Here is a 20,800-nt window from a genome sequence, read left to right as displayed (position 1 = left end):
TCCCTGCACCTGCCACAGCGCTGGAGAGACCAACACTAGAAAGAAACGACAGACAACGGTCCTTCAGGAAGGATCGGTTAATAAACAGTCACATCCAGATTGCTGCTCCAATCTCCCTGGCACCAGTGACAACTGGAACCGTGCTGAAGATGTCCGCAGGACTGGGGTCACTACAATGGGATGCTGGTTCAGTACCATGGGAGCTCCACAGAGATGCAGGAATGGAGGTCGATCATCCCATGCCACCCGCTCCTGCTCACACAAGACTTCCGAGGTCCGACAGCTGAATTTGGAGATCATCTGGCTCAAAACTATGCTACCGTGTTGGCTTGTTTCGGGTTAGAAATCCGGGTATCCTGCCCACGGTCCAAACCGGCAGATTTAGTGGGGCTGTGCTATGGGAAGAGGGAACCATCACAGGGAAAGGAAGGACTTTTTCCACTCTCGTCTGCCACCAGCAGCCAGAAAAAATGCTGGCCAGAGAGCAAAGGTGCTGGCTCTCCCTTCCCCTCCGGTCAGGACAGCAGGGGGTGGAGGGTGATTAGGAAGTAATTTGCTAAATGGTTCTGCATGAATGTTAATTTGTGCCAGTAAATGTCATGATATTCCAGAGAGCAGGGGTCTGGTCTCTGCATCCTCCTTTAGAGAGTTAATGAGGCCTCAAAAGATCTCTTTGATTAGACTCCCTGTGCTCCGGCTTTCTCCCTCCCTTTTTCATATAGCACTGTGTAAAAAAAAAAAAAAATATGTATATTAAAAAAAAAACAAGCAAAAAACCAGAATCCAAGAGGTGTAGACTCTTTGGGGCCTGTAATTGCTTTTGAAATGCTAAACGAATACCCACAAAATAGAGCCAGACTCCAAGTCTCCACACAGACGACTACCTGGCCAGGAACGCACATCATCTCCCTCCGCTGCATCAGCTTCAAAAAAGAAACACATACATTACCCCCATGGGAAAATGCACGGGATAGAGCTGGTCCGGGATAGAGCTGGTCAGGGAGCGCCGGGATGCCAGTTCCCGTGTGGTCTGCCCGGACTCAGATGAAGCTTTTACTTCGTTTGGAAAACAGCGGTGTTGTCAGGTCCCTACCCTGCCTGGATCCTACCTCCTGTGCTTGACGACAGGATTACGACCACCCATTGCCCCTGGCGCTTCCCTCTCACAAGCAGGTGTATTTCTGCACCCTTACGAGCAGCAACGAGATGAACATTTTTCATCTTCGTAGCTCTTGTTGGTGGTCTGTAGCTTCTGTGTTAAAAGAATTCATGCCTTTTTGGGTGAAACATCCAGGCTTTGGTTTTCTGCCGGATGTGCGCGAGGTGCAGTGTCCACATCTGCACTGAAAGCCACCGAGCGATCCTGTGATACGGCCCTGACAGCATGGATTAGTTCCCGACTGGCTGGGCTGATTCTGGCAGCGTCCTCAGGAGAAGGGCTAGAAGAGACACTCCAAAGAATTTACTTCTCGTTGAGTATTTGAGTCGCAGTAGGAAGGACACCATAATCCCATTACCTGGGGAAGTTTGGCAGCTCTTCATCTTGCTTACTGCATACTTCCTCAAATCTCATAAGCAAACACCACAGAAAACCACAACTCGAACCACACCTACGACGTTGCTGATCCTTGGCCCAAACTACAACCGGCCAGAGGAGAACAAGTCCCATTTTATCAGGGTCACGGCAGTATGGCATGTCACCGACTAGTTGCTTCGATGGGTCAGACTGGATCCCTGCCTAACAGCCTCCGGCACAAGGATGGTAGCGATAATCCAAAGAAAGGTGCTTGGAGAAAAATCTTCTGGGCTCCAGCAGCTAGGGGGGTGGGGAGAGAACCTGAATTTCTTGATTATTGCCAAGGCTGCAAACAATCCATCGTCTCCTCCCCGCTCTCAGCAGATTGGAGCCGCCACTTGCACAGGCCATTTAATTAACAGGAAGCAACAAATGATAAATGTTCACTTTAAATGAGGGGAGAAGAAACACACAAAAAAAAAGAAAACAGCCATCAAGTGGAGGAGAGAGGTCCCCTGTGCCCAGCACCAGGGCAGAGGAGGCACGCGGTGGACAGACGCCGGAGGAGATGTCAGGGAAGCGCTGCACTCGTCTGTGGGGAGGGCTCCGTGCACTCTGATCCCGGAGCAGAGTGTTAATTAAAGTGAGAGGTGCCAGGCGGAGGAGGGAGATCTGACAGATCAGTTGCTGTCACTGTGATATTTGAAGGTGGTCAAGTGTCCCTCCTCACAGCTGGAGAAGTTTAGCACAGCTAATCTCTCCTGGCTGGAGCGTCAAGGCAACAAAGCGGGAGGAGGAGACCTGACGATCCGATCCTCCGCCACGGCCACGGGAGGGCTGTGCCACCATTTCTTTAATCGATCGGCGAGGTGACGGGGCAACTCAAGCCCCCTCCCAAAAAGGAAGGGAGATGCATTTTAAACAGCCTCTCCAGGAGGACGAGGGGGTACCTCCATGCACCGGCAGGCGCAGTTCGGGGACAGTGAGGTCGCGGTGCGAGACAAGACGGATCCACACGCCGGGACAGACATCCACCGAAGAAACAGAAGGTGACCAAGCAGATGGTGCGAGATGCCTCTATGTGTGCTGGGACTGGAGCACGTGCTGCACCCCCAGCTCAGCTTCTAGGGCAACAAGCACCAAAATACCTTTGAACAGCTACAATATCCGTTTTTGGGGTTTTTTTTGGCAAAACAACAGGTCCCAGGAGTATGGCGAAGCCCCGTGGGGTACGCTTGATTGAGAGTGGTACCACTTCCAAACCATCCTCGCTGGGTTCGATGCTCCCGTGCTGACACCCGAGGCTGCGAATCTTCACCCGTGATCAGATGTGGGAATGGTTATTGCAGACGAGCGGGGCTGGCTGCGCGGAGCGTCCTGGACCCGCGGGCCTCTCGCTGGCGGACACGCAGAGCTCTGCCCTCCATGTGACAATTTCAGAGCTCTCAAGAGTCTCGCAAGATGCCGTATCAGTCAGGCAAGCGTTAACCCCTCTTCATAGACAGGGAGCAAAGGCAAGGAGTAACTCCCCCCTCAAAGCCTGGTAGAAAAATCACCGACTGCCTTCCTGTCCTTGCTGTCTGGATACAGGGCAGGTGGCAGCAACAGATGACATCAGAGCCCAGCAGATTGGCAGATCCAATTACTCCCTAAGAAAAGTAACATGCTCCAAAGAGCGGATCCGACAAGAGCAGGAGGACCAGCCACCTCTAATTAACGTGGCCATGAGCAGCGAAGCATGCCCCCAGCCTGCCATCTCGGAGAGACGGCGTCGGTGCCTGCCAGCAGCTCGGTCGCAAGGGACCCGGACCGCTCACCCCCTCGCTCCCCTTTGCCAGGGGGAACATACCGGGCACGTTTATGCCGGCCCCTCGCAGTGGGATGGCCAGCGAGTGCCATGCAGATGGAAAGCTGGAGCATGCCAGACATGCTCAACCTTTGCTTCCAGAGTATGGAGGCAGCTGCCCCACAACTGTTATCCTCAGTTAACGGTGTCTGGATACTCCCCACCACATCCCAGCTGAAGTCCACCACATCCTAGAGGGGAGAAGAGCATTTTACTCCATGTGGAGGAGGTTCGCCCTTTGGAAGACCATCCTGTAAAGCACTGCTAGTCAGCAACTAGAAATACTCTTTGGCTCCTGCAGTGCCTTGGAAACAAAGACGTGTTCAGCGGTGCTCCGAGCTGGATTCAGCCCCTCCAGGTTTACAAGTCTTGTGCTCAGCGCACGAGGCAGAATCAGGCCAGAGCCCAAGGACAGCAGGGCTGGGGACTCTGTGGTCAGGGTCTGGGAAGCCTTAAGCCAACAAGGAGACAGAGCAAAACACAGCCATCTAGCCGAAGAGGAATCTGACTCGCACCAGCACTGTAAGCAGTCAGGCCTAAAGACTCCCAGGAGAAGCGTGTTTTGCTTTCAAGAGGTGATTTCTGGGGAACAGAGCTGTATCTTCATTGACAAGGACCGTCCCGTCTAGCAATGCCAAGGCAGCTATCGGTTCTGGGAGCTAATGCAGATCTATTGCTTCGGTGGAGAGAGCTCTGCCCTCGTGGCAGTGATTAAATCGAGAGAGAATATTGCATGAGTCACCTTCGGTCCAGCGCAGCGCCAGGATTTGCAGAGCATCCCTAATGGCACGCCACTCGGCCCCGCTCGCGGCAGACCCTGCCGCTTCAAGAGTCCGCTTCAACCCTTCCAAATTCTGTGCAACACCTGTTAACTGAAACGCATCCAAACGAGGACCCCCAGGGATCGCTCACCACGCACGGCCCTTCCGACAGCGCTTTTGGTTTGCCTTGTAGCTGCTACAAATAGGTCTGGTTTCTATAACAAAACATCATTTTCAACTCCCTCCCTGAGTGCCCCCAGTTTGTAGCAACAGCGCCAAATCCACATCCAAGATCTTTAGAATACAAAACATTCGTCTTCCTGTACATGAGTAACTACAGTTTTAAGAAAAATCACAGTTTACAGTGTCGATAAAAAGTTATTTAAAAATCAAATCTGTTCTGTGAAATTAATAGAGGTGAACTGCTAAAAAGCAATTTTCTCTAGGAATTGAACATGTTCCTTCTCTAGAGTCTAGGTGATTATTTCTGTAGGCATCTTCATCTGGCTTCCAGCAGGCAAATCCGTTCTGGGCCTCCAAACACAAGGGAGAAGCTGAGAAAGGCCTTACAGTTTCTTGAAGAATCAGTACTCGCCTCCCACAGCAAAAAACAATTAATTCTAGGGCTGTGAAGGAACCCAGCCACGCTCCCTTCCCTGGTGGCAGTATCTGCATTCTCCTGAGCATCCCGTGCCCCGTGGATGCAACAAAACCAGGAACGGTCCCAGGAAAGTCATCGCCCTGCTACCATCAACACTGCTCAGCGCTGAGGGTTCCAGCCAGGCGCCTTCCGATGCCCGCACGAGACCCAAAACTTGCTCAGCTGCCCAGAAAGCAAAATCTCTCGAGGACGAACTCTCTGCAGTCACCGACGGACGCGAGCGTGCCTTACCTTCTGTGCCTGAGCCGGTTCAGTCAAGACCAAAGTGAAAAGACCCAGGCAGATCTCCTCATGCTGGGGGTTCCTTTACATATCTGAGAGAGAAAAATGCAAGCGGTGCCGGTGAGCAGGTGAGCTGGGATGTTAGAAGAAGGTCAGTAAAGCAACAGAAGAAGGAAACCTCTCTCAAGCCCACCAAATGGGTGGTCAAGGGAACACCCAGCAGCCCGTAAGGAATTAAAAGCGGGATCACAAGGGAATATAGAAAACGTACAGGGTCTCTCTAACATTTGTACCCTGCTGCAAAGTTAATGCTGGTGCAAGCCCCTCAGTACCGAGAGCTTTCCAGTGGTTTTAGCTGGACCTCTTCAGGAGATCTCGTTGCTGTTGTTACTCAACAAACCCCCAGACAAGAACAGCAGCAGATCCCTGAGCCCTGTCCTGCGTCTGGGGACCTGCCCAGGCTCTTCTTACAGACTTTTCTACAACCCGTTCATCCAAGTGGGAAAGCATTTCGTGAGCTTCGGAGCCCTGAAATCCACCCTGCGTTGCCGACCTTTTCCCATTAAGGGAAGGCAACTTTGTACCGCTGATTCCAAAAGCCCAAGGTGTTCTGGGGAGGAAAAAAATGCAACCAACATATCTGAGAGCCCATTAACATGTCACACGACAGTTTTCCTTATACGGTAACGTCTGCAGCTTGCGCGCAAGTATTTTAAGACTATGCGGAGTTAGAAATAAATGCTCCATCCCTCAGTAGAAAGACTGAACCTGCCCTTTCCAGTGGTCTGGAGTCTGGCTGTTTGGAGGCCAGGAAAAAGCCGATCCGAGCAGCGCAGGAGTACAAAAATACACGAGAAACGCAAACGCCAGCAGCACATGCATAGTGACAGGCTCCTGCGTGCGGGCACACGTACCGAGCGCTCATATGCTGGGAGAGAGACACACTCAGCCAGATTTCAGCAAGGAACTGCACTGCAGGTCAGCTTCCAAATAGGCCACTAGACAAGGATTAAAGCCGTGATGTTGTTTTGTCTTTTAACTGTAATAGCTCTGGGAATCCTTGACAGGCTGAGAGCTGCGAGAGCACGGCAGGCTCCATTCCCTGGCCTCTTCCTATCTGCCTGTTCTTTGTGCCTTGCTAATAGCTGGCATGCCCGCTCCCTCAGACAGAGATCTGTGCAGGTACAATATACTATGAATTATTTCATCCAGGCAGGATTTCTCAACTCTCAAGATGACACTTACATGAGCATTGAGGGCATCGTTAGCTTCCCTCTCCGACAGCCCGTTGGTTAGCGAAGTCACGATGCCCACGCACCTTTCTAGTCTCTGAAACAGAGAAAAGCCAAATGTCACAAACTGGGAAGAACAAGTACACTCGAGCACATCCTCGTGAAGACAAGATACAGCAGAGGCTGCTTTGACTCCCAGCCAAACACCTGAACGGACAGAAAAACAGACAGAGACGCAACAGCCGTTCTTGGCTCAAGTCAAGGCTCCAAACCTCCTACCAGCTGGAGCAGCTACTGCTTCATCAACGTGCATTTATTCACAGGTTTGGGTTTTATTTGAGTATTTGCTCTGCTGACACCACCCAAAGAACCAAAAAGTAAATGCGTGATTATTCAGCGATACTAATACTGATGTCACATTGATACGAGGCTGAGATGCGGTCGTGCAAAGGTTGAATTTGAGGCAGGGCTGTCAATCCTCGCTCTGAGAGCAGAGGCTGCGCCCCAAGACGACGAGATGTCCCCGGCCCCCAGCGCAGGGAAGCCAGAGCCCATCATCCAGCAGCTCCGCAGCGCAAGACCCACCGCTCCCGTCCACGTGGGAACCCTAGGCTGCGGGGCAGCAGCCTGAAAACCTTCTGTTCTCAGCACTTAACATCCGAGCAACTTCTGGCTGAGAATAAACAGCAGGAGCAGATGTTTGCATGCAAGAACCCCGAGGGACGGAGTGATGGGAAGAGCCACAAAATCAGGATTGCTAAGTTACAAGAGCGCAGGCATGAAAATACCGGAGAAGCAAACGGTAAAGGCTTCCACTCAACTTGAGAGAATTCAGAGAGTTGCCCCTTCTCCTCACAGGGCACGAGCAGCCCCACGCAGAGACGGTTTCTCCTTTCCGGGGGGCTCGGCACTGATGTTAGCCGACGTCTGCTTCTGGCGCAGGGAAAGCGTGAGCAGAGCGGCACGTGGCACGCCACATCCTCTCCCCACCTCGCGGTGCCGTCTCAGGGACGGTGGCAGAAGGGCTGCACGGACTCGCAGGCTCACCACGTGCTCTCGCAGCAGCGATGACACCTGAGAGCCCGCAAACAGGTGGAGAGCAGGGGTCCCGGCTCTCAGAGCAACAGTGGCTCGAGCGCAGGGCCTTTAACGCCGGGGGTCTCGCCCTCACGCTACAACTTGCACGGCGAGACATTGTTCTAAATTAAACTCCTCCATAAACAGCTCTGTTGTTGCACGAGGGAGATGTGCCCTGCCTTCTTTGCCGGTGCCACCACTTCCATGCCAGAGCTGCAGACCCAGCTGGACCGTTTTGGCCACGGCAGCGACTCGAGGGTCACCGGCTGCCGGCAAAATGACGTCTCATTTTCCTGGAGTTTCCTTGGAGCCTACGGTTAATGGAGCGGTGACCTGTTTTCACCAGGGAAAAGCGGCAAACGCAGCCCAAGACAGGCAATAAGCAGGTTAAAGAAGGTTATTTCTACACAGTCACTTCTTGATTAAAATGCAAATGCATCACACTGATTATGGAACTGATTAGTGACTCCTTTGCATATCAAAGGGGCTGCCGTGAAGAAGGTATTGAGAAAGGGGTCAACAGTTCTCCACTCCAAGGCAATATGAAAGAAGATGTACTGGTCAGTAATGCAGAGATAATGCCTTTGTGAAACCACTTTGTTCCAGGCTGAGCAATGGCATTATGAAAGAGCAATGGGGCAAAACCCATGAAAATCTCAAATCTAAAGCAGATGAATTATTTGAAAGGGAGGACAAGATCCAGCAGCTGAAAAACAGAGTTAGAAAAATCCCAGTGAGAAATAAGACAACTTGTTGGCAGATAATGCAGCCAATGAACCACCAGAAGAGCTTTGCAAGGAAGTTCAGCGTCAAATAATGTCTTGGATCCGAGACCTGCTGATCGACTTGCAGGATCAGGGTTTGGTATTCCCTTCTCAGGATAAATGGGAAGACGCACCAACTCGCTACTGCCAGGTACGGAGGCTATTTGAAAACAGTATTTCTACCTTTGAGCAAATTTAATGATTCCCATTCCTGTAACAAGCTCTGCTGCCTCTAACAAAACCCACAGTGGAACAAGACGACAATTTCTTTGTGTGAACACCTGGTATGAGATATATTTTTACGAGCTCCAGCCCTTCCGATCACCTCTTTCTCCCCCAAATAAATGTGTTCATCTTACTGCCACCAGCAGCTGCGATGACTGCTAAAGGGAAAGACTGGAGCAGGTTTTTCCCTAAACATGGCAGCCTGTTTACTGCGAAAACTCAATGCGCAATGATCACGCATGGTTTTTCCTGCGTACGTTCTCTTTCCTGTTTGTGAGAGTCTTTAACGCAAGAAACACGAAACTTGTGACAGTAAATCCATCAGCGCTCAGGAGTATAATTCATACGCGAACCAGCTTCTCCCAACTGACTGGGCTTTTAGTCAAAAATGCTGCTTTCCAGTGGTTTGAAAGGCACGGGAAGAAGGCCTGCCAGAGAAAAATGTCTCTGGAAAGACTTCTTTGGTACTTGCATTTGATCGGATACATCACCTTTGCCAAACCTGAGCTCCACCACGCTCGCCGACTCGTGGTGGCTCCTTCCAATGCTCTCAAGGAAAGCACCGACTGAGAACGACCCAGACCCCAGGAAAGCCTCTTCGGTAGCCTGGAGCCAATTTTCAAGCCCAACCGAAGCTTCCGGCCATGCCAGGCTTGCAGAGTTGCACGGGTCCGAAGCTGGGAACGTTCTGTCCAGACCTGGACAGGACCCAAAACACACACGGGGACCGACGAGTGCTTTGAAGGAATATAAATACACTCTAAATGGCAAAGGACAATTTCCAGACCTTGAGACCTAGTTATTCCAGTTACCACCCTGTTTTTCTCCTGCAATTGAAATCCAATGTGATTTTTTTTTTTGTCTGCACCATTTCATGAGCCCCAAATACATTCATTTCCATCACACAATAAATAACCAGTCTCTCTCACAAGTCTAGCAGCTCACGAGAGCCTCGCCACCCCCGCAGTGCCAGGGAAGCTGACCCTACACCAGCTTTAGGAAGACTCCCAAACACTCGATGAGTTGACCCGGCGAGCCAGGTGTAAATCAGCGTTACAGAAGGGCCCGAGCAATGCGTCCACCTTGCCCGGGTCCCTGCGCTACTGGCTCTTTCACGGCTCCTCCACACCAGGAACCCAATCCCAGTTGTCCTGGGGAGAGCCCAAACCTTCCCCACCTGTAAAAGAACCAGCTCTCTTTTCCCGGTGCGGGAGGAAAGCTCAACGGGAAACAGGACAACGCCGTGTCATTTGGGTGAACAGAAGGTCAGAAAGCTTCCCAGGTGTTGGAAAGATGAGTTCTGCCGGCGCTCAGGCGCGAGGCAAGCGCCACCATCCTGCTCGGCAACCTGCGGCCACCCTGCCCAAGCGCGGCGGGCAGGGAGAGCCCGGCCGGGGGGTGGTTTCTGCTTGCAGTGAGCCCCCTCCCCGCACCGGGATGGGCAAGGGGAGCACCCCGTGAAGGGCCGAGCCCCTAACCCACGCCCTGGGCCCCCCCTTGCCCCGAGCACCTACCTCCTCCAACTCATCCTTGGCATCCAGAAGAGTGGAGACCAGCAACTTCCCTCCTCCTCCTGCTGCTCCCCCCTTCCCCTTCTGCATCTCCATGGCGGGGGGGGTGGGGGGGAGCGCAGCCCCTATCCAGGGGGCTTGGCCTTGAGAGGAGCCCCCCACTTTTTGCTGTCGATCCCCCCCCAGCCAGCTCTTCCTCGTGAGAGGACGGGGAGGGGGGTGCTTATGGGAAATACCCCCCTCCGGGGCGCCCCCTCCTGCTCCTGCAATGGGAAGCGATGGCGGGGACGAGACAGGGGTACCCCTGTCTGCCCCTCAGGGGCTTCACCCCGGACCGGGGCGGGTGCCGGGGGGCTGCCTCCCCTCAGCAGGAGTGGAGGGGGCTGCTCTTTGACTGGGGCAGGCCCGGGGCCTGCGGCCGTGCTATGGGGCGGGGGCTGTGGGGGGATCCCGGGGGGCTCTGGGGAGGGGGGTGCCGGGGCGGGGAGGGGGGTCCCCGACGGCCGTGCCTGAAGGGAGGGAGGCCCCCGGGGGGGCGGGGGGGGCCTGTGGTGAGAGGGGGGCTCAGGGGGGCCCCGCCACGGGGGGAGGGGAGGGTGACAGGTCCGCCGGCGCGGGCCGGGGCAGGGCGGGCGCTGCGGCTGCCGCCGGGGCCGGGGGGGGGCTCCGCCGGGCGGCGGGGCGGGGGTCTCGGTGCCGGGGGGAGGGGAACGGCGGCTCCGCACCCCCCGCCCAGCGCCGCCGACCGGAAGTCACTGGGAGAGGGACGGGAGGGCTCGGGGGGAAGAGGAAGCGGACGACGGCCGGAAGCGCCCGCCCCCCCCGTCCTCTGGCCAATGGCAGCAGCGCCATGGTTCGGAGCGACAGCGAGGGGAGCCGGCCTGGGGGGCGGGGCCTCCATGAGCTGCTCGGCCAATGGGGCGGCGGGGGCGGGGCCTGCCCCAGGCGGGCGCTCCGCCCTCCCGCTCCCGGAGGCGCTGAGTGCGGCCGGGACCCCCCGGGACCCCTCGGGTCGGGCACGGCTGGGACCCCCGAACCTTCCCGGGACACCCCCGGATCGGGCACGGCTGGGACCCCCGAGCCCTCCCGGGACTCCCGGGTCGGACACGGCCGGGACACCTGTGAACCTCGGGACCCGCCCAGGGCGTACACAGCCGGGCCCCCCCGGGGGCGTGCACGGCCGGGCACACGCACGTCTCCCGGGCCCCACTCGGGACCCTCCCCAAGAAGTGCATCGCCGGGACCCCCAACTCTCCCCCTTGGGCAGAGACTCCCCCGAAAAGACACCCCGCCCTTTCAAAGCCCCCCGCAGAGCCCACCCTTCCTGGAGGGGGCTTGGGCCCCTGCCGCTCGGGGAGACCCCCGGGGCCACCCAATGCCCCGGTGGGACCAGGGTGCATGGGGACACCCGATGTGGGGTGCAGGAGGGGAGGCGCAGGGGAACCCCACTGAGACCCACGGCGAGTGTGTACACACCAGCTTTATTACAAAAATTAGAGCTCTAGTGACCCCCACCCGGGGTCTGGGGGTGTCCCCATCCCCCCGTGTCGCCCCCTCGTGCCCCCCGCCGGTGCCCGTGCCAGGATCAGGCCACGGGGCTGCTGGGGGACGGGGTGTCCCCCCCCGGGAGCAGTCGGGGTTCAGCTCGGGAAGCGCAGTGCGGTTGGGGGGCACGCCCAGCCCTCAGCCACTGGCGGTGCCCCCCGCCCAGCCCCGGCCCGGGGGGGCCTTTGGCGGTCGTGCCGGGAACGGGCCCCGGGTGCTGCTGGGGGGTCACCCCCGGGTGCTGCTCCCGCGCTCCCCCAGCAGCCAGTATGTCCTCACCTTCCCCTTGCCCTGTGGAGAGACGGGGGTCGGGGGGGCCGGGGTGAAGGGGGTGCAGGGGGACCCATTGGCCCAGGGGTCGGGGTGCAGGGGGGTACCCGGTTTGGGTGGGAGGCATTGCCCCAGCGGGGTTGGGGTACGGGGGTGCTCACTGCCCCCGCGGGGCTGCAGGACGAGGATGCAGAGGGGGGACCCAGCTGGGGGGACCCCACTGGGGCAGCCACTGGGGGGGCCGGGGCTGCCGGGGGGGCCGGGGTTCACCTTCATCTCCACGTCACCCCGCAGCTCCAGCTCGAAGCAGCCGAACTCCTCCAGCACGGCCTTGGTCACCGCCGAGATGTGGATCTTCAGGGCTGGTGGGAGACGGCCCCGTCAGCACCCATGGGTGCCCGGCCCCAGCCCCATCAGCACCCATGGGTGCCCAGCCCCTCACCTTCCCCATTGGACTCCATGCGCGAGGCCGTGTTCACCGTGTCCCCGAAGAGGCAGTACCGGGGCATTTTGAGACCCACGACGCCGGCGCAGACGGGTCCTGTGGGACACCCAGTGAGCCCCCCCGGCAGCCCCGAGTCCCCACCCGGCTCCCCTTGCTGGGGGCTCCCACCCCTGGTGGTCCCACTGTCCCCCTGGGTGCTGCTGTCCCCTCCCCTGTCCCCGGGGTCCATGGGAGGGCTGGGTGCCCCCCTGCCCCATGGGAGGGCTGGGTGCCCCCCTGCTCCATGGGGTGCCCTGTCCCCCGTCCCTGCTGGCTCATGTGAGTGCCATGTCTTCTCCCCACCCCACTGACCCATGGGGTGCCATGTCCCCATTCCCCACTGACCCACATGGGTGCCACATCCCCGTCCCCATCCCCGCTGACCCGTGTGGATGCCATATCCCCATCCCTGTCCCCGCTGACCCGTGAGGGTGCCACGTCCCCGTCCCCATCCCCGCCGACCCGTGTGGATGCCATATCCCCATCCCTGTCCCCGCTGACCCGTGAGGGTGCCACGTCCCCGTCCCCGCCGACCTGTGTGAATGCCACATCCCCAACCCTGTCCCCGCTGACCCACGTGGGTGCCACGTCCCCGTCCCCGCTGACCCGTGTGGATGCCATATCCCCATCCCTGTCCCCGCTGACCCGTGAGGGTGCCACGTCCCCGTCCCCATCCCCGCCGACCCGTGTGGATGCCATATCCCCATCCCTGTCCCCGCTGACCCGTGAGGGTGCCACGTCCCCATCCCCGCCGACCTGTGTGAATGCCACATCCCCAACCCTGTCCCCGCTGACCCACGTGGGTGCCACGTCCCCGTCCCCGCTGACCCGTGTGGATGCCATATCCCCATCCCTGTCCCCGCTGACCCGTGAGGGTGCCACGTCCCCGTCCCCGTCACCGCTGACCCGTGTGGATGCCATATCCCCATCCCTGTCCCCGCTGACCCGTGAGGGTGCCACGTCCCCGTCCCCGTCACCGCTGACCCGTGTGGATGCCATATCCCCATCCCTGTCCCCGCTGACCCGTGAGGGTGCCACGTCCCCGTCCCCGTCCCCGCTGACCCGTGTGAATGCCACATCCCCAACCCTGTCCCCGCTGACCCACGTGGGTGCCACGTCCCCGTCCCCGCTGACCCGTGTGAATGCCACATCCCCAACCCTGTCCCCGCTGACCCACGTGGGTGCCACGTCCCCGTCCCCGCTGACCCGTGTGGATGCCGATGCGCAGCTTGAGCTGCTGCTGCGGCCGGTGGCGGATGCGGAAGGAGCGGACGGCGTCCAGCAGCGCCAGGGCCATGCGGGCCACCTCGCGGGCGTGCAGCTTCCCGTTGCGCACCGGCAGCCCCGACACCACCATGTAGGCGTCCCCGATCGTCTCCACCTGGGTACGGGGGGGGGGACACGCCGTGGATGCGGCGCCGGCGTGTCCGGCGTGACCCACGGCGCGCGCGCGCCCACGCGCGGGCGTGCGCGCCCTCACCTTGTAGACGTCGAAGTTGTCGATGATGGCGTCGAAGCACGTGTAGAGGTCGTTGAGCAGCGTCACCACCTGCATGGGGGTGCTCTCGGCCGACAGCGCCGTGAAGCCCACGATGTCGCTGAAGTAGATGGTGACGCTGTCGAAGGCCTCCGCCTGCACCGTCTCCCCCCGCTTCAGCTGCTCCGCCACCGAGCTGGGGGCGCAGGGGGTGGGTGAGGGGGGGCACAGCCCCCCCGCCCCTCCCAGGGGCACGCCGTCCCCAGCTTCCAGCCGTACCGAGGGGTCCCAGGGGTCTCCAGCCCTCTGAGGACCCCCAGCCCTGAGCCGTGATGGGGGGCTGGGGTTGTCCCTGGCCCCTTTAGGTAACCCGAGCCCCAAAGAGCCACGTCAGGGGGTCCTTGGGGTCCCCGGCCCCTTCAGGCACCCTGAGCCATGCAGCAGCCTGGGGGGGTCCCCAGCCCCTCCAGACACCCCCAGGCCCAAGCCACGTGGGGGTCCTTGGGGTCCCCAGCCCCTCCAGACACCCCCAGGCCCAAGCCATGTGGGGGTCCTTGGGGTCCCCAGCTCTTCCAAGCACCCCGAGCCATGCAGGGCACCCATGGGACACCCCAGCCCAGGGCAGGCAGGGGATGCCGGTGTGGTGCCCTCGGGTGCCCAGCAGTGGGGGGGCGCACAGAGGGCTGGGGCCCCCCCGGTGCTCACTGGGGCAGGATTTGGTAGAGCAGAGCCTCAGCCTTGCGCTTCTCCTCCAGGTAGGCTTGGGTTCGCTCCTCCACCAGCTCCTCCAGGTTGTTGGCGTACTGCTCCATGCGTGACAGCAGGTTGTCCAGGATGTTGCTGCTGCTCTCCCTGTGGGCAGGGGGTCAGCACCCACCCAGGGATGCTTTTTGGGGTCACCCGTCCCCCACGGAGCCAGGAGAGGTACCTGTTGAACTTGCGGAGTTGGACCTTGATCTGGTTGAAGTCGGGGCGCTCCAGGACGTCCTCAGCCCAGCAGTGCTGCATCAGCTGGCCCAGCTCCTCCATGTGGCACCCCACACTGGCCGAGGGGCGGAAGCTGGGGCGCTCCCCACTCTTCACCCGCTCGATGATCTCTGCGGGGCCAAGCACCCATCAGTGGGTCCAAGCACCCATCAGTGGGTCCAAGCACCCAACAGTGGTCCAAGCACCCATCAGCAGGGCCAAGCACCCATCAGCAAGGCCAACAACACATCAGCTTGTTCAGTAACCCATCTGCAGCTCCAAGCACTCATCACAGCAGGGCCAACAACCCATCAGCGGGACCAAGCACCCATCACAGTGGATCTATGCACCCATCAGCGGGGCCAAGCACCCATCACAGTGGATCTATGCACCCATCAGCTTGTCCAACCACCCATCAGCAGGGCCAAGCACCCATCAGCTGGTCCAACCAGCCATCAACGGCTCCCTGGCACCGTCACCCCAACCCCAAGACTCACCTTTAGGGCTCAGGTCAAGCCCCTCCACATAGAAGACACCATTGCGCAGGGCGATCTCTTGCAGGATGATGCCAAAGCTGTAAACGTCGCCCTTCTGCGTGCCACGGGCCGGTGGCGACTCCATCCGCAGCAGCTCGGGTGCCGTCCACAGCTTCTCTGTGGCACCAGGGAGGGGGCTCAGGCCGGGCAGGGACTCCGGGCAGGGGCTGCTCTCGGGGTTGGGGGTTGAGGACGGGCGGGGTGCTCACTGGCGAAGAGCGCGTGCGAGTCCTCGCCGTCGGGGACCACGCGGAAGCTCTCCAGCCCGTAGTCGGTGATCTTCAGCACGAAGCGGCTGTCCACCACGCAGTTGGAGGACTTGAGGTTCCCATGGGAGACGATCACCCCGTTGTGCAGGAACTGCATCCCCTGGCAGGGTGGGGAGTGGTGGGACCTAGTTGTCCCCCCCTCCGTGGGAATGGGGGACCCCCGTGGGAACTGGGTGCCTGGTGGGAACCGGCTCGTTACCTTGACGATGTCATGGGTGAGGGAATAGCGGAACATCCAGTCCAGCGTGATGCTCTCGTTCTCCAGGATGTCCTGGGGACACCAGGGTCACATTGCTGTCCCCCCACCATGGGCGGTCCCGGGATGGGGGACAGCATCCATCCGCTGGCTGGGGTTGGCTCCCTCCCACCCCAGGCACCGGGCAGCCCTGAAGCTGGGTGACGGGCCCTGTGCAGCCCTGAGGAGGCTGGGTGATGGGCACTGGAGAGAGAGGCTCCAGCCCCGGATGGCTGCCGGGGAGCCGGGACCGCGCCGCTACCTGGAGGCTCCCGCGCGGGCAATACTCCGTCAGGATGCAGATGTTCGGGGGGTCGGTGCAGGCGCCAATGAAGCGGGTCAGATGCTCATTTTGGACATCCCGCATCTAAGGTGGAGCAGGGTGTGGGACCAGGCTCATGCCACGTCCCACCCCACCCAGGGGACGCCGGGCTGGGCACCCCCCTCCCACCGCGTGGCGCCGAGCCGGGGTCCACCTACGTGCTTCAGCTCAAACAAGACCTTGCGCGTCAGCTCGATGCGCTTGCGGTTGAGGTGCTTCACAGCCACGAGGTTGCCCTGGGGAAACATGGGGCGATGGGTGCCCGGCGGGCCGGTGGGTGCCCAGCGGGATGGTGGGTGTCCATCCCTGCTCCCGCACTCCCGCACCTTGTAATACGCCGTCTTGGCGTAGACCTGGAACTGTCCTTCCGCCGTCATCAGCGAGCCGTAGTTGGAGCCCCTCTGCGGGAAGGGACGTGGGGTGAGCCCAGTCTCCGGTCCCCGTCCCCGGAGCTGGGCTGGGGGCGGGATGGGTGCTCACCAGGGAGAGGGTGAGCTTGCTGCCGGCGCTCCGGAGGTGTTTCTCCAAGCTGCTCATCTGCACGTCCTCCCAGCGGATACGCCACAGCTCGGCCGCCAGCTCCTTCTCCAGCTGCAGCTTCCTGCGCCGGGAGGGCAGGGTGAGACCCCCCTCACGGCCGTCCCCTCCCGGCCCCGCCGCCTCTGGGGACAGTGGCGCAGCCTGGGGTCACCCTCCCCGGCACCCCTACCTGTAGATGAAGAAGGAGGTGACGGTGATGGCCAGGAGGATCAGGCTGACCACGAGGGACAGGACCTCCAGGGTGGACAGGCTGGCTGCGCAGCGAGAGGAGGGCAGTGAGAGGCTGGTGGGAGCCCGGGCCGGGGGTCTCGTGTCGTGTGTGTCCCCCCCGCCGACACCACTCACCTTTGCGGCACAGCGGGTCGCTGTTATCGAAGCCACAGGGGGGGACGTCGGAGGGGACCGCGTTCCCCGGCCAGTGGATCTCGCGCCCTGGCACCATCTCAATCTTCTTGGTGGTGCCATTGTAGTTGGCCACGATCTTGGGGGGGGCAAGAAATGGGTAGGAGGAGGCCCCCAGCCACCCTGTGGGACCAGCTGCCCCGTGCCGGGGCTCACCTGGAAGTCCCCCCGCAGGGGGTCCATGTCCCACAAGGAGTAGTCGCTCTCCCGGTCTCCATTCTCGTCAATCTTCAGGAAGCCGGTGACCCCTGGGGACAGAGAGTGAGCGGCTGGGGGCAACCCCGGGGACCCCAGCCCATGGCTGGGGGCTCCGATCCCAAAATATCATCCTGGGAGTGGGGCAGGTGGGCGCCCAGCTGGGACAGGGACGGGGATGGGGCTCACCGTAGAAGGTGCGGTTCCACATCTGGCGGGTGATGGCGGAGGCATTGGTGACGGAGCCGCCCCGCTCCAGCGTCTCGTTGACGGCCTGGGCGTAGAGCAGCACCCCGTCATGGAAGGCGGCCGCAATGAAGTTCATCTGGGGGCACCGAGATGGCTTGGGGACGGGGCGCAGCCGGGGGTCCCCGTCCCGTCATTCCCAGCAGCCACAGGTCATCTGCAGCTCCTCAACCCCGGCAGCCTTGGCTCCATCCTGTGCCCCTGGCTCCATCCCATGTCCCCTTGTCCACTTGTCTCCAGCTCCATCCCGTGTCCCCCAGGATCTCCAGCTCCACCCCATGTCCCCCAGCAGCTCTAACTCCATCCCGTATTCCCTTGTTCCCTTGTCCCCAGCTCCATCCCACATCCCCCAGCATCCCCAGCTCCATCCCGTGTTCCCCAATAGCTCCAGATCCTTCCCATGGCCCCTTGTCCCCAGCTCCATCCTCCCATGTCCCCCAGCAGCTCCAGCTTCATCCCATGGCCCCTTGTCCCCAGCTCCATCCTGTGTCCCTGAGCAGCCTCAGCTCCCTCCTGTGTCCCCTAGCCCCCTGCCCCCCGGCGTTCCCAGCTCCATCCCGCCGCGTCCCACCAAGCCGTCCTTCATGGAGAAGTTGAAGTGGGCGAGCGCCTCCTCCTTCAGCCGCGCCAGGAAGGGCCGGTACTCGGGGTTTTCGGGCTCCTTGTAGGTGATGATGGTGACAGCCTGGGATGGGGGAGAGCGGCTGGGGCCAGCTGGACCCCGCTGGGGATGGGGACCCTGCCTGGTCCCCTCGGGGACGGGGGTCCCAGGCCGCGGGCAGGGGCTGCCTGCCGTTCTGCCGCGCCTATGAATAGCCCCTGCTGCAGGCAGCGCCGGAGCCGGGACCCGGAGCCATTAATCTCGTTTCCTTCCTCCTCGGTGGCTGCCAAGCGGGGAGCGAGCGGGGGGAGGCGGCAGCCGCTCTGCCAGCTCCGACACCCGCCGCGGCCCCGCTCCCCGTGCCGGGGTGCGCGCGCGCGTGGTGGGCGCCCGTGCACGCGCACGCGTGGTGGACACCCACCCACCCACCCACCGCACGCGCGAGGGCGGGTGCCCGTGCGGAGCCCCGGGCTCACCTCGAAGGCTCGCCGGGCGCTGGCGTCGTGGCGGTCCCCCCGCTTCCAGGGCCGCTGGGGCTCGGGGAAGCGGCCGCCCTGCAGGCTGGCCCCGAAGATGTCGATGTAGAAGAAGGCGTAGTCGCCGTGGGTCAGCCCCTCGCGCCCCGCCTGCAGCATCAGCTCCCGCAGCGTCTCCGGGGCGCAGCACACGTAAACGACTGCGCGGGGCGAGACGGCTCATGGCACCCTGAGACCCCCCCTCCGGCCCTGCAGGACCCCAAGTCCCCAGCCCGGCACCCCAGGGGGTCCCCGGTTAACGCGGGATGCGGGAGGGGACGTGCGGTGGGTCGTGCTGCCGAGCGGGCGGAGGGCGGCCGAGCGGGATGTCGGGGAGCAGGGGGTCCTGAACCCTGCTGCCCGCCCCCCCCCCGTGCCCTGCCCGTCTGTGCCCTCCGCCGCGGGCGCCAGCCCGAGGTTTCCTGTTTTTCCAACTCTGTTTCCTCCTCCCTGCGGCCCAGATCGCCGGCAGAGATTGATTCTCGACGGCGTGGTGACCCCGGTGGGTGCTGCCTGCGCCCCTGCCATGCACCCCTTTGGCACGGGGCCACAGTGCCAGTGGGACCCCGGGGTGCTGCCTGACACGGGGCACGGCCGTGCCATCCACCAGGACCGCGGGCACCCCAAAATAGCACCCACTGAGGCGAAGCAGCAACATGGCGAGGCCAGGGACGGCCGGACGCCACCCACCCAGTGCCAGCCCCGCCGGCACCCGCTCCCCCGGTGCCACCGGGACGGCTGCGACCAGAGCAGCTGGCAGGGACGGGGACGGGGACGGAGCCAGCTGGGCCACCGGCACGGAGGGGAGCAGGGCAAGTGACCGTGCTCAGCAGCTCCTGGCGGGGCACGGTGCGGGGCAGGGGTCCGGGGCGGGGGTGAGGGCGCGGGTCCGGGGCAGCACACGCGTGTGCAGTCACGCAGCACACCCATATGCAGCCGTGCAGAGCCGTTTTCACCCGTGCACACCCGTGTAGAGCTGTGCACACCCATGCACAGCCATGCTCCCCCGCGTACTGCCACGAACAGCCGTGCACAGCCGTGCTCCCTCGGGCAGAGCCGTGTACAGCCGTGCACACCCGTGTGCTCGCCCAGGCACAGCTGTGCACACCCGTGTATTGCCGTGAGCACCCTTGCACAGGCATGCAGAGCCGTGCGCACCCATGTGCGTGGAGTTGTGTACACCCGTGTGCAACTCGTGAGGAGCTGTGCACACCCGTGCCCACGCGTGCAGAGCTGTGTAGAGCCATGCCCACCCATGCACCCCATGCTGGGACCCCTCGCCGCCACCCTGTCCTCTCTCCCCGTGCCGGTGCACGGCGATACCCCCGCACCGGCGTGCGTGACCCCCCAGCACTCACTGCGTCCCTTCTGCTTGATCTCCTGGATGATGAAGGAGAAGTTGCCGCCGTCGCGGAAGACGACGTCCATGACGGTGAGGTTGCGCAGGGTGGGCAGCTGGACGTACAGCCCCTCGGCGGCAAAGAAGTACGGCCGGTCGTCCACCTTCTCGTCCCAGTAAACCAGTAAAGCCCGACGGGTCCAGTTGAAACGACGATGGAGCTGCACACCCAGTTCGCCCAGTTTGCGGTGACTGGGACCGGCGCGGGTTGTCAACCCAAATTGCTCTCGCTTGTCGTCGAAGCCGTGGGCTTCGGCACCCGCTGTCACCAGTGGAAGTCGCCAGTGGCTGGTAAACCGGGCAACGGGTGCTGCCGTATAAACGCAACCAGGTCCCAAAAAAGCGGCGGGGTGATGAGCGAGCCGTAGGTCGACGGCGGCCAACGGCGCAGCCATTTCGGAACAAACACCGTGTCGATCCTCGCTGCTACCAAAAACCCATTGGAGGGTAAAACCGGGTAATAAATCGGGACGGGCGTTAACGGCGGCGGCGGCTAAACGCACCGCCGGTCCCACTCGTGGCCAAGCCCACGGATAGGTGAGGTTGCGTTCGGGTAACACCACCGCGAGAGTCAGTGCGGTTGTCCCCGTCGTCGCTGCCGCCACCGTCACCGCGCCGCAGAGCACGGCCAGCACCGCCAGCATCGCCCACGGAGAGTGGCTTTCCCCCCCGCGGCGGGGCTGAGCCCTTCCTTCCCCCCCCTCCCCGGTGACACAAAGGGCCGTTATCATCCACACCGAGCTTAACTCCTTCCTTCCCGCCCCCACGGCATCCACCGAGGACCGGGATGGAGGATGGGGCCGCCCGGTGGTGGGTGCGGATATCCCCACCCGTGGGAAGTGGGGTGGTGGGATGGCACTGGTGCTTGGGTGACCGCGGTACCAGTGACACGCCGGCACACGGCGTACGGGGTGTCCCGGCGTGTCACAGGTACCGCGGCCACCCGGATTCCACCACTCCCTGTGACAAGGTCACTCGTGGGG

The 20,800-nt window shown here is 61.3% G+C and overlaps 2 protein-coding genes across 2 annotated transcripts in view; both read right to left on the bottom strand.

Annotated features, from left to right (window-relative positions):
• INTS3 (integrator complex subunit 3) overlaps positions 1–9,911 on the bottom strand; it is a gene marked incomplete at its 5' end in the record, with an annotated part of 43,279 nt that extends 33,368 nt beyond the window's left edge. The window contains 4 exon segments of the mRNA XM_082011476.1: positions 5,016–5,086; positions 5,089–5,098; positions 6,252–6,335; positions 9,819–9,911. Of these exon segments, the coding sequence (XP_081867602.1) occupies positions 5,016–5,086; positions 5,089–5,098; positions 6,252–6,335; positions 9,819–9,911 (258 nt within the window).
• Positions 9,912–11,588: 1,677 nt separating this feature from the next.
• Positions 11,589–20,461, bottom strand: NPR1 (natriuretic peptide receptor 1; the record flags this gene model as incomplete). The annotated part of the gene is made up of 21 exons (XM_082011714.1): positions 11,589–11,651; positions 11,901–11,992; positions 12,073–12,171; positions 13,321–13,495; positions 13,595–13,787; positions 14,297–14,443; positions 14,520–14,688; positions 15,055–15,210; positions 15,303–15,462; positions 15,562–15,633; positions 15,860–15,964; positions 16,078–16,155; positions 16,246–16,320; positions 16,400–16,520; positions 16,629–16,713; positions 16,805–16,940; positions 17,018–17,109; positions 17,246–17,381; positions 17,874–17,987; positions 18,380–18,579; positions 19,777–20,461. 21 exons carry the CDS (start codon positions 20,459–20,461, stop codon positions 11,589–11,591), a joined length of 3,153 nt encoding a protein of 1,050 aa, XP_081867840.1.
• Between the last annotated feature and the right edge of the window lie 339 nt (positions 20,462–20,800).

This window comes from Phaethon aethereus (genome assembly GCF_964289735.1).
Source record: "Phaethon aethereus genome assembly, chromosome: 28".
Classification (NCBI taxonomy): Eukaryota; Metazoa; Chordata; class Aves; order Phaethontiformes; family Phaethontidae; genus Phaethon; species Phaethon aethereus.
The sequence above is the reverse complement of the archived record's forward strand: the minus strand, read 5'-3'. Positions and strand labels throughout refer to the sequence as shown.